The sequence below is a fragment of the Morone saxatilis genome, unplaced genomic scaffold (assembly GCF_004916995.1).
Source record: "Morone saxatilis isolate NCDOM2014 unplaced genomic scaffold, NCSU_SB_2.0 Contig24, whole genome shotgun sequence".
In the NCBI taxonomy this organism is placed as follows: domain Eukaryota; kingdom Metazoa; phylum Chordata; class Actinopteri; family Moronidae; genus Morone; species Morone saxatilis.
The window spans coordinates 21,719,811-21,735,719 of NW_023339807.1; the positions used below are offsets into that span (position 1 = coordinate 21,719,811).

The 15,909-nt window shown below is 41.2% G+C and overlaps 1 protein-coding gene across 1 annotated transcript in view; it reads left to right on the top strand.

Moving 5' to 3' along the window:
- The window catches only part of ccdc88b (coiled-coil domain containing 88B), a 44,727-nt gene that overhangs the window by 10,630 nt on the left and 18,188 nt on the right, over window positions 1–15,909 (top strand). The window contains exons 6-19 of the mRNA XM_035673014.1: window positions 1,178–1,261; window positions 2,128–2,268; window positions 4,184–4,329; window positions 4,710–4,791; window positions 6,030–6,188; window positions 7,599–7,745; window positions 7,978–8,131; window positions 8,371–8,486; window positions 8,893–8,961; window positions 9,654–10,370; window positions 11,100–11,279; window positions 13,269–13,609; window positions 13,797–13,956; window positions 14,755–15,147. Coding sequence (XP_035528907.1) covers window positions 1,178–1,261; window positions 2,128–2,268; window positions 4,184–4,329; window positions 4,710–4,791; window positions 6,030–6,188; window positions 7,599–7,745; window positions 7,978–8,131; window positions 8,371–8,486; window positions 8,893–8,961; window positions 9,654–10,370; window positions 11,100–11,279; window positions 13,269–13,609; window positions 13,797–13,956; window positions 14,755–15,147 — 2,889 coding nt within the window. The remainder of the gene's footprint in view (window positions 1–1,177; window positions 1,262–2,127; window positions 2,269–4,183; window positions 4,330–4,709; window positions 4,792–6,029; window positions 6,189–7,598; window positions 7,746–7,977; window positions 8,132–8,370; window positions 8,487–8,892; window positions 8,962–9,653; window positions 10,371–11,099; window positions 11,280–13,268; window positions 13,610–13,796; window positions 13,957–14,754; window positions 15,148–15,909) is intronic.

Below are 15,909 nucleotides of genomic sequence, written 5' to 3' on the forward strand. Positions count from 1 at the left end.
GCTGCGTCTAGACAACGGCTTCCGTCACGTTACAGCGGTGCGGGCTATCAGTACGGCAGTTGGTACGATAGGCCATGTTATCACGAGAAATCGGATCGCTTTGTTTAGTGGTCGAATAAGCAAAATAATTAATTTGTGGACTATCTCGAAAAAGAACAAACTTTCGGTACAGGAGCTGGGGCCGGGTCCATGAACGCGGCTTCTCGGTTGCCCAGCTGGGCTGCTAAGCTGATAGGCTGCGGGTAAGATTGATCACTTTACGTGGTTGCTTTGTTTACTTGGCTGGGAAGTTGTTGTGTGTTTCAGGCCTCTTTGTAGGTGCGAGAATCAAGACGAACACATTATTTAATTGAATATTCGTTATCAAACGAGAGAAGCGATCTGTTGTCTATATTCGAGAGTGAACGAGGGAAGTCGCTTTGTATCGACGATGCTAACAGGTGCATTATAAAAAACAAGAGTCCAGATCATGGCCGTTCTTGGCTTCCGTAAAAAATAGCGAAGTTGTTTCTCCACTTTCCATCCATCAAAAAGTAATTTTGTTGTCTGGTAAACAATGAGCATCACAGGCTGAGGGCTGATAATTCATTCATGTCAGGGTGAAAACAAAGGATTTAGGCAATTGTGAATTAAAACTTTTCTTCAAAACTCAGAGTAATGAATTTATTTTAGGTGGATCAGCATTGCTAACCTTTAAAGAAAGCTATTATTTTTTTTTATGTATTGTACGGGGGCACCTGGGTAGCTCAAGGATTTGTAAAAGACAATGCTGATCATAATTTCTCAGAGGACAAGAAAATATTACAAAGAGAAGAAGAAAAGCAGGAACAAGTGTTAAAGTTTGGCATTTTGCATTGAAAAATGACTGTAAACAATTATTCAATTATCAGAGAAGAAAGTTGAAGCAGTAATTTTCAGTTTGTTGTATATCGGTATCTAATATTTAACCAACAGACACACACCTGGCCCTCACGCAAAGTTTCCGCATGCTGTGGGATCAATAAAGGTATCGTATCCTATCGTATCCCTGATCCTAGTCCGTTGTTTTTGATTCTATCTGGGTATCTTACTCATGATCTATCGCTATCCTTATCTAATCCTATCACTTATCGTAGTCCGTATCTATTCTGAATCCCTTATCTATCTATCTATCTATGTCATCCCTCTGTGTCTGCAGTGTGAGAACAAAGAAACGTTCATTCAGCAGATCCAGTCTCTGGACATTGAGACCCAGGCAGCCATTGCCAGCTGTATCCAGCAGGTACGTTCAAGTATTAATCAAATCAAGAATCCCCCAAAAGGCATTCACAGACTGGCCGTCAGTGTGCGCTAAGACACTTCTAAAAGGATTTCTATTCCTAAATATGATTTAGCAAAGAATTTCTTCACTGTCTGGCCTGCAGACAGAGAGAGTGAACCTATTATCCTTCGACTGGGGCTTCAAGTGAGTGTGAAAATGAGCTACTTGTTATTCTGCTGGCAGCCTTTGAAGGACCTCTGGGTGCCCCTTGCTGCCACCGTAGGATGGATCCTCCACCCCTCATGTCCACCTCTCCACCTCCACCTCTGTCACATCCTCCTCTCTCCTTCATCTCTTCTCGTCGTCGTCATTCTCCGCTTTCCTCTCCAATAAAGTCTAAATGCCAAATTGTACTCTTTTAAGAATACCCCCTGTGAATAATTGCCAGCATTACAAAAACAGCATGTTGCATACCAGCGTGTCTGAATTACAGTAACAGCATGTTGCCCACCAGCCTTTTTCGTGCCAGGTTCTTCAGCCTCATAAATCATAGAGGTGAGAGGTGCTCTTCCTGTGTGGATGCATGCACCCCCTGCTTGCTGTTCATATGCCTTCCACCTGAGGACATTTCAAACCTGTCTACATGATCATTAGTTTTGCATGCATTAGTCAGGCATTTTTGGACACACATTAGGGAGATACATTCCCTAACAACTATGAGATTTCTTTCACCCCCTTCTGTAAACAGATGCATCTCTGCTTGGTATTCCCACAGCTTTCACACTGCTGCCTGGATTGTTTATCCCCCCAATCTGCCATTTTGTGTCAGGTTTCCCAGACACACATTGATCTTATCATAGAGACTTGAGAAACTGTCCTTGCTGCAGGTGACTCAGGATCCTCGTGTGGTGCTGCCTCTTCGGTGGGAGGAGCTGGTAGAGGTTGAAGGTGCAGACTTACAGCTGGTGTTCAGCTCCATGGCCAAACAGATCCAAAGCCTGCTGGCACAGAGAGACACACACCTGGAGGTATACATGGACACACTTAAAGGAATAGTTTGACATTTTTAAAAATGTCTTTATTTGCTTTCTTTCCAAGAGTTAGATGAGAAATTGTTACCACTATCACGTCTTTGCATAAATATGAGGTTACAGCCATCAGCCGGTTAGCTTAGCTTAGCATAAAGCAGTCCCTCCAGCAAGTTGTGATGTTGTGATCACAATAATTAACACAAATTAAACCAGTCCCTGTGTATTCTGCACAGCCATGCAATTTTGTGCAGCTAGCACTCTTTCCAAAGGTAACAAAATCCAGAGTAATCAAATGAGATATTGCGTTTTAATAAATGAACTTTAGAAGTGCTTGTAGACGGATTTTAACTAAGCTAACTGTTTCCCCCTGTTTCCAATCTTTGTGCTAAGCTAAGCTAACAGGTAGCTAGCTGTATCTTTATATAGACAGAATAGTTATATCAATATTCTCATCTAAATCTGGGCAAGAAAGCAAATTTGTACTTCCCAAAATGTCAAAATGTTCTTTAAAATCATGGAATCACTGGGAACATAAGCTATAATGAGTGCAACCATCCCTGACTTATTGAATAATACAGCTGATTGGAAATTGCTTAATTGGACACAGAGAGACATTAAACTGTTGCACACTTTGCATACATGTATATGATTTACATCTGCTCAGACAGATGGAGTCAGACCCATGTACGGCTGCAACTACAGTGCCGTCTGTGCATCACATTTTTACAGATGTTATTTGTGCCTTAAATGATTTTAACACAAGTCGTTTGTGGTTTAAGACACATACCATATAGTACATTCCCGCTGGGGAGCTCTGATGCATAAAAACCTCTCCAATGTTTTCCATAACACCCACATGATAATAAGAAAATTCTATTCAGTTTTTATGAAGTTATAAAATTTAATTAACTGGAAATTAGGACATGCATAAGTAAGTACAGCACTTGTTTCATCAGGGCTTAATTGAGTCACATATTTGATCAACATTTTATATCTTATGCTGCTCACATCTCATATTCAGTTTGTAGCTATTCACCATTCATAGTTGCAGTTCTGCCTGATATTAAAATGGTATCTCAACTGAGTAGGCTGTAGAAGAGATTGGATTTCAGAAATCACCAGTATACTGTAGGATTTTAGGTTAATGTGAATAGTTTTTTTTTTTGAGAGAAAAATAAAAAAGGCTGCATGTCAGTGGGCTGGAGTTGCTCCCTTTCCACTGTCTGAAAAAAAAGACTACTTTTGAGAAATACTATGATGAGAAAAGTCATTTTTTTGTTTTTAAAGCATGAAGACCTGTGTTATTACCTCATATATTAAATTGGTTTCTTAATTTGACTAATTGTCTCTTGCATGCTTAAATCTACAGAGGTTACACTGAGATCTGTTACCTGTTTTGAATAGTGAATAATATTCTGAACCTTTAGCTACAAGCTTAATATGAGATCAGAGCAGCATGAGATATATAATTTTGATCAAATGATTTCCACTGACTCAAATAAGCCCTGAACAAACAAGGGTTTGCATTGATCTTGTGTCTTTTAATCGTGTAGCCACATAAAAACACAAAGTGTCACGTAGACCACAGAGGCTAAATCACAAATTAAAAAAAAGTTGTTTTACATTAATTTTGTAGAACAACAAATTGTTTAAAACCCAAGAGGTGTACAAAGACTAAAATGACATTGTACCTGCAGTCAGTGAAAAATGAACATGGACACCATTACTCACTATACCAAACTGTCTGTTAAAGGGTTTCCAGGTTTGAGTCACTTGTTAATGTCTGTTTCTTTGTTCCTGTAATCCTTTATCTTGCATGTTTCTCATTCTCTCTCCACATCTTTCTCTTCTTCCGTCCTCTTTGTCCCTTGCCACATCTTTCGCCCCATCTCTCTCTGGCTCTCTCTCCCAGAGGATGGCAGAGTTGTGTCGGGAGCGGGAGGTCCAGGCTGACTCAACCACGTTGCCCCTGGGTGGTCGCAGCGAGGAGCCACCCCAAGGTCTGGCACTCCAGCTGGCAGACAGCAAGGCCAAACTTCGCCGCCTTAAACAACAACTGTGAGTGTGTGTGTGCGTTCATGTGTGTGTGTATGTGTGTGTGATGGAAAAACTAAAAAGAACCTTTAGAAAAGTTGCGATAAAGGTCAATGTGAAAAATGTGCAAATGATTTTGTCACACACAAAAGCTTGAGTTGTTACTCAGCAACGAGTAAGGAACAAATCAGGTACTCGCTGCTATAATCCGAGTGTATTAAATGTAGACTATATCATAAAGGTCACTGCTGGCCAATTATTTCTTTCTGTAGCAAAACATAATCTGCGCTAATCTTATTTTTTATTAGCTAACGTATTAATTAAAATAAAAACATTAGCAAATAACTTTTAACGAATTGTTTAATTGCATTTTTGGTGTTGATGGTTTTCTGTTTGTTTTTCAGGGAAGATAAAGGTGATCAGATATTGGATTACACACAGGAGATTCAAACCATGGAAGAACAGTTAAAGAAACTTCAGAAAGAGGTACAGACAGACTTTTACTGTCAAAGAGAAGGACTGCTTTGCTTCGGATACACAGACAGTCTTTATCACACATAAAACTTAACTAGTTTGGCAACAGCTCTAATAGACTGTATATTAGGTGTAATACACAGCCAACAGCACAAAACACAGGTGGCTTCTAATAGCCAGTAAATTGATCCTCTTAGGTTATGTATTTAGCTGAAATTAGACAACACACATTGCAGCCAACTACAGATGTGTCCAGAAGAACAACTGGGAGAAGTACTGGACAGTTTAGAGACAATCCAGAACAAAATTACTTTTTTTTTTTACTTTTTACATTGTAGTAGTGCTAAATTTACTTACAAATATACACTGATCAACCATAACATTATGACCACTGACAGCTGAAGTGAATAACACTGATTATCTCATTACCGTGGCACCTGTCAGGGGGTGGGATGTATTAGGCAGCAAGTGATCATTTTGTCCTTAAAGTTGATGATGTGTTAGAAGCAGGAAAAATGGGCAGCATGAGGATTTGAGCGACTTTGATAAGGGCCAAATTATGATGGCTAGATGACTGGGTCAGAGCATTTCCAAAACTGCAGCTCTTGTGGGTTGTTCCCTGTCTGAAGTGGTCAGTGCCTATCAAAAGTGGTCCAAGGAAGGAAAAGAGGTGAACTGGAGACAGGGTCATGAGTGGCCAAGGCTCATTGATGTACATGGGGCGTGAAGGCTGACCTGTCCAACAGACGAGCTACTGTAGCTCAAACTGCTAAAAAGTTCATGCTGGTTCTGATAGAAAGGTGTCAGAACTCATAACATTATGCATAACATTATAACCACCAGGGTGCCCAGGTGATCATACTGTTATGGCTGATCGGTGTACACTTGCAGATGTTGTTGTAGCATCCAATAATGTTCCCAAATCACAAAATTTGCAGGCATTTGGTGCTGCAACAAAATGTGGAAGATAATTACTTCATTTCATCCACTGCTGTGAAACCTCAATTGGACTGAATATTAACCCTTTAATTAGATCTTGTAGAAAAATTTTGTCATTATCCATGTGAAGACATTACATTCTCAAGTACTGTACACACACACACACACACACACACACACACTCACCTTTTCTTTTTCCTGTATTATACCTTGTCAACATTTGCTTTGCTGCACATCCCAGTTCTGTTCACAACCTTTTTTGACCTCATCCCCACTGGTATATGAATGTATGTGTGTGTGTGTGTCTGCAGAACCGTACTCTGCAGGGTGAGGTGAGGGGCATGCGTGCACTGCGGGATGAGCTGGACTGCGCCCGAGAGCGAGCTGCACGGGCAGAGCAGCTCCAGACAGAGCTTCAGAGCTGCAAACACAGATTGCGCAGCCTGGAGCTCACACGCACTCAACTGAAGGTATAAACACACACACACACACACACACACACACCCACACAACTCACTACACGTTCCTTTGAATAAGTCATTTACACCAGAAAGAAAATAAGCAGCACAACAACATCTACACCATGAAATACATTCAAATTGTTTTGGCAGTGAGTTACATATTGAAATCTCCCATAGTGTACAAAATCAAACATACACTCACAATGCCTTCATACACATGTACACACAAACACTCTTACTTTTACAAGTGAGGACCACACATGAACATTGCCAGCAAAGGTCACATCAAGAGGACCCTCATTTGAACATTTCTCTGAGTAGCTATTGTTTTAAAAAAATAAGTACTATTCCACTTTATCTTAACAGCCATATATAGCCTCTCAGGGCCCTGAGCATTTCAATCAAGAGTGAGTATGAACAACTCTAAAGCTCAAAGCCAGAGAATGAAATTATACTGTGTGATGTCATCAGGATTTACAGCCCGGAGCTGCTTCATTGACAAAGAGCAGGAGTATGGCTTCAGTTATTGGAGCTTTTACATCCAAATGAGATTTATTCTGAGGTAATATAACTGTTCTGAGGCAGAAAATGTGCTCATATCCTTGTAAAACACCCCACAGTGTCCTCACTGTCACCTTCTCAGTCTTATTTGATTTATACTACCTTCATACTGCATCACCGTGACAGCCCAAATTAGCTGGCAGGACAAATTTTTCTCGTGTTTGGGTTTACATGCAGAGGTCTTCTCTTTTAAAGGAGACACTTTAAGAGTAATGTCATTTTATTACGTGACATATTACTATTATTTGCATAGTTTTGGCCATCATTCCTATCGGTAATGACAACATTGTAGTTACTAAGTTTATTGAAGAGACCTGAGAACATGGATACATCACAAAGTAGAAGGCTGAGGAGGAAAAACAACAAACTTGTTGCTACCAACAGATTGGGTGTGCTCATCTTTGGTTTAAAGTGGTTTAGATAATCTTATTAAACTGTTATTTATAATCTGTCTGCTTGACTTTCTTGCTGACTTTGTTGTAGCAATATTGATGTGTTTCCTGGTTACTTGAGTAGTAAAAGGTTAGTATAACTGCTGGAAATGATGGTCAAAACTATTAAAATAAGAACCAAGTTGTCATAAACCAGAATTATACCAGGCTGAATTATACTGTTGTATTTCTTGGCCCAGTTTGTTGCTGGGAATTCAGGTTTTGGTGGTCAAACAGACTCGAAAGGCAGCCTCATATGCGGTAAATATGAAGCTACCACCAGCAGCTGGTTAGCTGGTGAACCATTTCTCATAGAATACGCAGTCCTGACTATGTTGACAATTAACTTTGAGGCTCACCAAACGTTTAGCCTGAATGTCCACCTTCCTAATGCACATGTTTCTGTCTGTGCACGGGCCCCCTGTAGGAGCAGCAACAGCTATGTGCAGCGCTGCAGGAGACCAAAGCTCTTCTAGAAGAACAGCTGGCGGACGCACGGGCGCGCTGCTCCTCGCTAAGGGAGCTTGAGAGGGACAATCTTCTGCTGCGTCAGAGAATTATAGACGTGGAAGCGGTGGGTGTAATTTGATGTTTGATTGTTTGTGTACATGTTTGTCTAATTATGTGTGTTATATGTCTGTTTAAAATGTGAAGGAGTGCAAATCTTATATACGATCTCTATGAGTTTGCACATGTTCCTGTATGGCATTAAAAGTAAAAAATATCTGTGTATGTTGTGTGTATGTGTCCGTTGAAATTCATTTTTCCTGTAATGAATGAATGTCCGTGTGTGTGTGCGTGTGTAGGAGCGGGACACCGAGAGGCAGCGGGTTGATGAGTTGCTGGAGATGAACATGAGCCTCCAGGCGGACCTGAGGCACGACAGCGTTCCCGCTCCGGTTCACCAACGTTTCCTCCAATCAGAACTGGACTCTGACGAGGAGCTGAGCGGACTGATTGGTCAGAGCACTTGCCTCTCTGCACCTTGTCATTTAAGACATTTTAATTAACTGATAAGAGAAAATATGTTGAGGTAATATTGGCCCACAGGTTATCAATCAAGTATAACAATTGTGAATCTCTTCCTATATCCATTTCTCTTTTTCTCCATCTCTTTTTTCCACCTATCTGCCTCTCTCCCTTCTCCCTTTTCATCTTTTTCCTGCTTTATATTTTATTTCTCCCTCTCTCTGTCTCAGATCTGAAGCCACTGAGTGTGGAAGTGGGCGAGGCTTCGACACTGAGGCTGCTGGGAGCAGAGCAGGAGAACGCAGAGTTGAAGAGACGCCTGGAGGAGCTGCAGGCCCAGCAGGAGGTCAGGGTTCAGGTGTTTGAGGGTTAGGTCGAGCAGAAATAATGTATTACAGTTTAGTTCTCCCTGGTTAAACGTTGAGTCAGATCATAGATAACACAGATGCTTGTGAGATAAGCTCAGTGCAATGTCCGACTCAGTGCTGTGTAAAGTAAATAATGTAGTTTCTACATCCTCTTTTTGCATTTTATAATTGATATGATCATCATGTCTTGGTAGGACGAACCATTTCAGTCAAGAATGTTCGATGAAAATGCAAGTAGACCTACCTTTCAAGTCATCCTGGCATTACTGGAGCCAGACGTAAAGCTCCTCACTATCTGGGCTTACAGCATGTAGGTGCAAATGAAACAGGAAAAGCAGGAAGCAACAGTTGGAGGAGTTAAACATCCATCTCCTCTCATTGCAGGCTGATTCTCCAGATGCAAAGGATGAGCTGGCTTGCCTGGAGGTAGAGCATCAGAACACACTCAGAGAGGTGAGCTGAGAGGAAAATAAAGGCTGCTTAAAACCTGAAGTTTTTTGGGGGGAATATTCAGTTAGCGTAAATTCTGTGTGGCAAACAAGAAGAAATTTAGTGCTGAGACAATTAGTCATTCATTACTGCACTCAATTATTATCACTCTGTTTTATTAATTTTTCAACATGCATATAAAGTCTCTTCACCACATGAATATCAATGATGACAAAAAAACAAGACAAAATTAAAGGAATAACCAAAATACAAACTCAAAAACCATATTCTGCCTTATGCTGTATATAATCTGTATGTGTATATGCTGTATATACACATACAGATTATATCAGAGGATTAGCCTTGGTATTTTGGTGCATAACAATTAACATAGTAAGAGAAAAGAAAATGAAAAAGGAGTGCCTTTGTTTACTATTTTTATAACCAACCAAGAATCCTTTAAATCAATCTCAATTTCCTTGCCTGCATTTATCCTTCTTTCATGTTTTCTTTTTTCTTTTTTACTTCCTTGTATTGAATCCGGATGCAGTCTGAGTAAGAAGAAGAGGTGGTCTCATTCTTCTTACTCACAATGCATTCAAGTTCAGTCATGTTCAATACATAGAAGGACAAAGAGAAAGCTAAAATGTAGGAGATTCAAAACATCGAAAAGCACTGAAATTGCACTTCCAATATATTCCAATTATACTTTTCAGTTTGAAAACTTGAAGAATGAAAATGCCACTTTGAAGCAGCACCTGGAACAGCTGGTGACCAAACTGCAAGACCTAGAAGACAAGAGGAAGGAGGAAAGAGAGAAGAAGCCAGACAGAGAGGAGAAGGAGAAGGAGGAGAAGGTGGAGAGAGGAGTCCAGGGCTCCGAATCCTGTAGGGGAGAGGGGGAAGGAAGGGTGCGGATGATGGAGGACAGGGAGAGAAGAGGAGAAATCATTGGGACCCACAGGGAAGCAGGAGTTGGGGAAGAGATTCTCCATGTTCGAGAGGGAAAAGAAGAACCATGCGATGAGGAGGTCGAGTCCAAACGAAGAGGAGAGGCAGAGGGAGGGCAGAAAGAGAGAGAGAAACAGGAGAAAGAAAGAGGAATAAAGAAAGAACAGACTGCAGTAACAACAAGTTTAGAAATCCAAAAGCATCCAAATAGTGTCGAAGATAAAACAGAGACCATGGCTGCGGACCAGGCAGCTGTATGTTCCCTGTCTGGTCCTGATGTGGATCTTCTGACAAACCGGCTCCTGGAGGCCCAGGAGGAGGCTGACAGACAGGCAATGGTGGCCCAGGACCTGCGCACCAAACTGGGAGAGCAGAGCAAGAAAACCTGGGAGGCTGAGCAGAGACTGGTGGTCCTGGAGGCAGAGCTACAACATCTGAAGAAAGCTGCAGAGAGTCTGGGAGACGCCCGCAGGCAGATAGAGGTATGGATGGATGGATGGATGATGGATTAAATGCATTGAGCATATGTTTGCTCACCTAACATGTTAAACCAAAATGGAAAACATGCTAAACATTATACCTGCTAAACATCAGTATGCCAGCATTGTCTTTGTGAGCATGTTAGCATGCTGATGTTTAGCATTTAGTTCAAAGCATCGCTGTGCATCCCCACAGATCTGCTGGCATGGCTGTGGACTCCTGCCTATAGATACATTTCAGAAGGAAGTTTACCAATTGAAACTCTTTCATTTTCTCTGTGTTAAGCTTCACACTACATAGATCCTTCCGGGGACCTTCCTGTGAAAATTATATATGAGTTCCTTTGTAGGTATTTATAGGAAGCTATATGAACCATAAAATAAAACTTTACCCTTCAAGCAAGTATTAAAATGTTTGCTGGCAATGTTTATTCCCGGTAGTGGATGCATATATACGTATTTTAGGGATGCACTGATACCGCATATACTGATCAGACCAAATACAAGTACAAGCAGTGAGTAAGAACCAATATGAGGACTTAATAACGTCATTACTGTTGACATTTTCCTCCACCTGTTCAACTAACGAGAGGTAACATAACGTCACACTGCCGTTAAGTGAGAGTAGATTTATGATTAAAATATATATACATATATATGTTTCTATATATATCTACACACACACACACACACACACAGACTTAGCTGAATATCCTGCTGTTGTTCTCTCAGGCTCTTCAGTCGGAGGGTCTGGTTATGGAGGAGGAGCTGTGCCGTCTGCGCAGCCAAGCAGAGCTTCACAGGATGCAGACCACAGTCATCGCCACCCTGGAGGGAGAGCGGGCTGCGCTGGAGAGAGACAGGGACACGCTACGCAGCGCCATGGACACCATGCGCACTGCCCAGCGCAAGGTTGAAGAGTACACACGCCCAAACACACACACACTCACAGCTGTGACACCAAACATTTTCATGACCAAGGCAGATGTCATTTTACTTGAGGGAAGATGGACGAGGGGCAGAGGAAAAGGCAAACCAAATGAGCTTTTATGATTTGACACAAATCCCAAATAGCTGATTTAATTTTCTATAATCTCTTTACATAATGACTTGTTTACATTAAATACATTACATTAGATAAAGGCTCTACTTGCCAAATAAATGTCTTTTGTCTTGCATTTACATCTGAAATCTAATTATATTATTGCGTGGAGAAACTGTTCAGCGGGAGGTGGATTTGACAGCATGAAGTGAAACGGATGATTTCAGCTGCTGTCTGAGAGTGAAACGACATGTTTATATACACCCAGTATTGCGAGAGCAAGTCTGCTTTGACCTGTGATCTTCACATAGTGACAAGAAACTCCTCAGAGGAGAGATCAGAGGTTAAGGTTATAGTACAACTTATATAGAGATGAAAATCACCCTTTTTCAGACACTTCATTGCGAGATGTAAACATCTGAGATTTTCTGGAAAAAAATGCGATGCAGAATACTTTGTTTAATGTGCTATTTGCAGTAAAATTGCAAGACATAAGAGAAATTGCAAGATAAGGAAAAGAGCAGTGCTAAGTCAGCATAAAAGAAATACCATAAGAGGGATTCATGAATACCTCCCATTCAGAGAGAGTCATACATAATCCTTCTTCTGATGTTAATATTCTGTACCCGCCCTCTTTTTATAAAGAGAAGATCAAGTCTTTATTCTGGATGTTGTACCTGTGCATAGACTTACCTAAACATTACTATCCTTATCTTTTGAATACACTATTTACAGTATTTATATTTTCTCCAACTCTATATATGTTCTGCTATGAAGCTGTGTGATTCAATGAAATTAGGTTCAGTACATCAAGTAGGTTTAGAGTGCTAATATATGTCAGAGCAAGTGAAGCACAATATTGTTGATTACAGCACATCAAACAATATATAAATATAGATAACTTTGAAAAATGTTGTATTCCTTTAATTTCCAAAGACCAAAATATCAATCCACTCTCTTAATGGTACAGCAGTAAGCAGCAAGTACAAATCGAATTAAGAATAAAATAACTCAAAGCTGCACATCAGCACCAAATAAAAATGTGTTAATTTCATCTCTAAATGATTTACTTCATAAAACAGAATATTGTCCAGTAATGTCTGTGGCAGACTTTGTATTCTGACCACCAGAACGAGAAGCAGAGTCAGAATTAATGGAGATTACAAGAGTGCGTGTTAAATGAAACATGAAGTGCACTCTGCTTCTTCCAGCTGTGGGGGTGAATAAAACCCAAATAGGAAATTACAACTCATCTACATCCTCTTTCTCCACTTTGCTTCCCTGTTGTTGTGTGGGTTCAGTCTACTACTCTGTATTGAAACAAATCCAAATACCAAAACAATATTTCTATATTACAGTATTGATACTTTTACTTTAGTAGAGGACCTCAATACTTCCTCCACCACTGTGCATGAGATTAAAAAAAACACAGGGGCCGCTCCATAGTTCTACTAGAGGTCGAAAATTCCACAGGGTACCCCTACAGGGTTAATTCATTTCTGACTGATAATTTCCACAAGTTACATAAAGAAAGAATCAGGAAGAGAGTCCAAACTAAAAAGTGTGTTGATTGACTGCCAAGATACTCCACTGAACAATTTAGAAGATCTCTTGTGTAACAGCTTTGGAGCTTTTGAATGTTTATCCATTTTTAGGTGCATCACTTTTTGCTGGCCTTTTAAATATTAATAACATTGTTTATTTAATTTACTGTCAGGCAGGGTCCTGAGCAACACTAATGTCCTCTTGGGACATGTTAGTTTGTGTGTTAATACAATATATTTCATAGTTGTGTCTCTTTTGCTATTTGCCACTGTGAGTGGGCAACCAAACTAGTTTCTTCTTGTCCCTTCTTCCAGGGTGACCAGTTAGAGCTCACCATTCAGTCTCTCAGGACGGAGCTGGAACGTCAAGGTCGGAGTTTGGAGACTTCTCGTCGTCGAGAGGAGGAGCTGGACGCTGAGCTCCGTGAGGCCACCTTGGAGGCGGAATCTCTGGCCCGGGCTCGAGACCAGGCGCTGCTGGAGGCCTCAAGGCTCGAGCAGGAGAAGGAGATGTGTCAGTCGGAGCTGGACGACCAACGGAAGGAGGGGAGGCAGAGAGAGAGGGAGGCGGCAAGGCTGAGACAGCAGCTGGAGAGCACGACCCTGGCCCTGGAGCACAGCAACCAGAGAGCTCGGGCTCTGGACGCTGAACACAGGTACACACACTCATGTTCACACACTTAACCTTAATCACAAGCTGAGGTACGCAATTAACTTAACAAGCCATCAGAGAGAGCAACTCGGCTGCACCATGCATTTATCTATAATGTCAACTCTATCTTTATTCAACCTGTGTCTGACCTGTGCTGCTGCTGGTGTGTGTGTGTGTGGGCGTGTGTGCAGATGTGTGTGCCAGCAGCTGTCTGAATCCAAGGAGCTCTGCGCTCGGCTGCAGGACCTGGAGAAAGAGCTCAGCAGTCAATTAACCAGCATGGAGGAGGGTAAACAGCAGCTGCAGGAGCAGTATGCAGACGCTCAGGCCAAGATTAGCTCACTGTCCCAGGTGTGTGTGTGTGTGTGTGTGTGTGTGTGACGTGGTAGTTTAGTCCCTGACAGTAATCACTGCTGCAGGGTTGTAGTGGAGGGTGATCTCAGTTTTCTTACCTTATATAGACAGCAGAAATGAAGTACCTTTATAAACTGAGATTTGTTCTTATGACATGAATTCATGATAATAATTGTTAATTATATGGTATATGGTGTGTTCATAATGAAAAAAAATAGCAAAAAAGGATGCAGTTGGCTAGATTTTTTGGTGTGTTGTTTATGGAAACTATTGCTCCACAATGCAATGCACATAGGAAATGGAAACTCTGCTTACAGGTGGAAATTAAAAATTAAAACAGCCCCAGGAACACAGTGTGTTCAGAGTATCTCCCACAACAGGATAAAAAATGTACTGTTCACAGCATGAACACGGCTTTCTGCTAACAATCCTGAAATTCCATGTGTGCATTATACAGATGCAACAGCTGTCAGTGATGATGAACATGATGATGACAAGAGAGTGTCCAAAATCTCAACCACACATGAAAATACAAACAAAAACCCCAATTAAATATTTAAGGTTAACTGGCTATAGACAGAGTTACAGTTTAATAATTGAGGTTGAATTATTTCCTGTTAGTATGCTAACTGCTACCTATTAACTTACTGTACTGACAACATTTGTAGATTACTTATTTTATAGAATTAGTATGCACTATGGACCACTGCAGTATTAAAGTGATGCTATGAGGATAGTCCATCAAACTTTGAAGAAGAAACAGACTGTTTACCACTATGTTATCTCTCATATTAGGACCTATCCAATGAGCAGGCACGTTCTCAGGAACTGTCCACTGAAGTCCAACGTCTGAGCGGGAAACTGCAAAAAGCTGAAGCTGAACTAAAGACGACAACCGATTCTCTCAGCCAATCACAGGAGAGAATAGAGTCGCTCTCCCATTCCCTTAAGAAGAGTGACTCTCTTCTCCAGCTGGAAAAGAGACGAGGAAGCGCGGAGGTGGACGCTGTGTCAAATTCAGACTCCTTGAACAAAACGCACATTTGTCAGACACACGCCCGGGAGACGTCACATCTGGAACAATCCCCTGAAATTGGTAAAGGTCGTGACCTTTCCTTGACCAATGATTATGCCACAGGCGAGGCAGAGAGGCAGCTGAGTGAGAGGTTGATAGAGCTGGAAAAAGAGGTGTGTATCTGATCTTGAATATATTTCTGGGAATGATGTGTGTTTGTGTTTGTGTGTGTGAGTGAGCCTTTGAATCTCATTTACAGGATGTCTGTGTGGTTCAGTGCAATTTCTGTGTGATGGAGATGATCTATATTATGTTGAAATTCTTGCTCTAGGGATGCTTCATGACTATCAACTCACAGCAGGCCGCTACTTCCCCCGAGTGCAGCACTTTATTTCTAGAACTACAGCTTTATCTCTGCTCATCAGTTTTTATAATGTCACCTCGGCTACTGTTAATCTTCCTTATCTTGTCTGCTGCTCTCGTGCTGTAGCTCTTACTCTTTTTCTCTCTCTCAAACATACACACACACACACACCTACACACACAAAGGGATGGTGTCTCTGTCCATGACAGGGACAGTGCAGAGAGTTTGAACGTGTTGTCTGTGTGGTTTCCTGCTAGAGATTCATCCGTGAGCTATCAAAATGGCTGTAATGCAAGATATTTATGCTCACTCACACACACATACACACGTTTACATTCAGCCCTTTGTCACGTACAACTTGTATGTGGGAGCCTAGTTTAAGCGCTGGACAGTTTAACAGCCTAAAATGTAGGACGTTTTCCTGTTGAAAAGCTAAAAAATCATGCGCATGAAGACGTTTAGACTAAAAACAGTAAGTTCTGTGGCTCTTAAGCACTTCACTATAACCACAGCTGCTTATGGTGAGGTGAACCATTTTGGGTCCAATGACAGAAATAGACTGTTTGCTTAC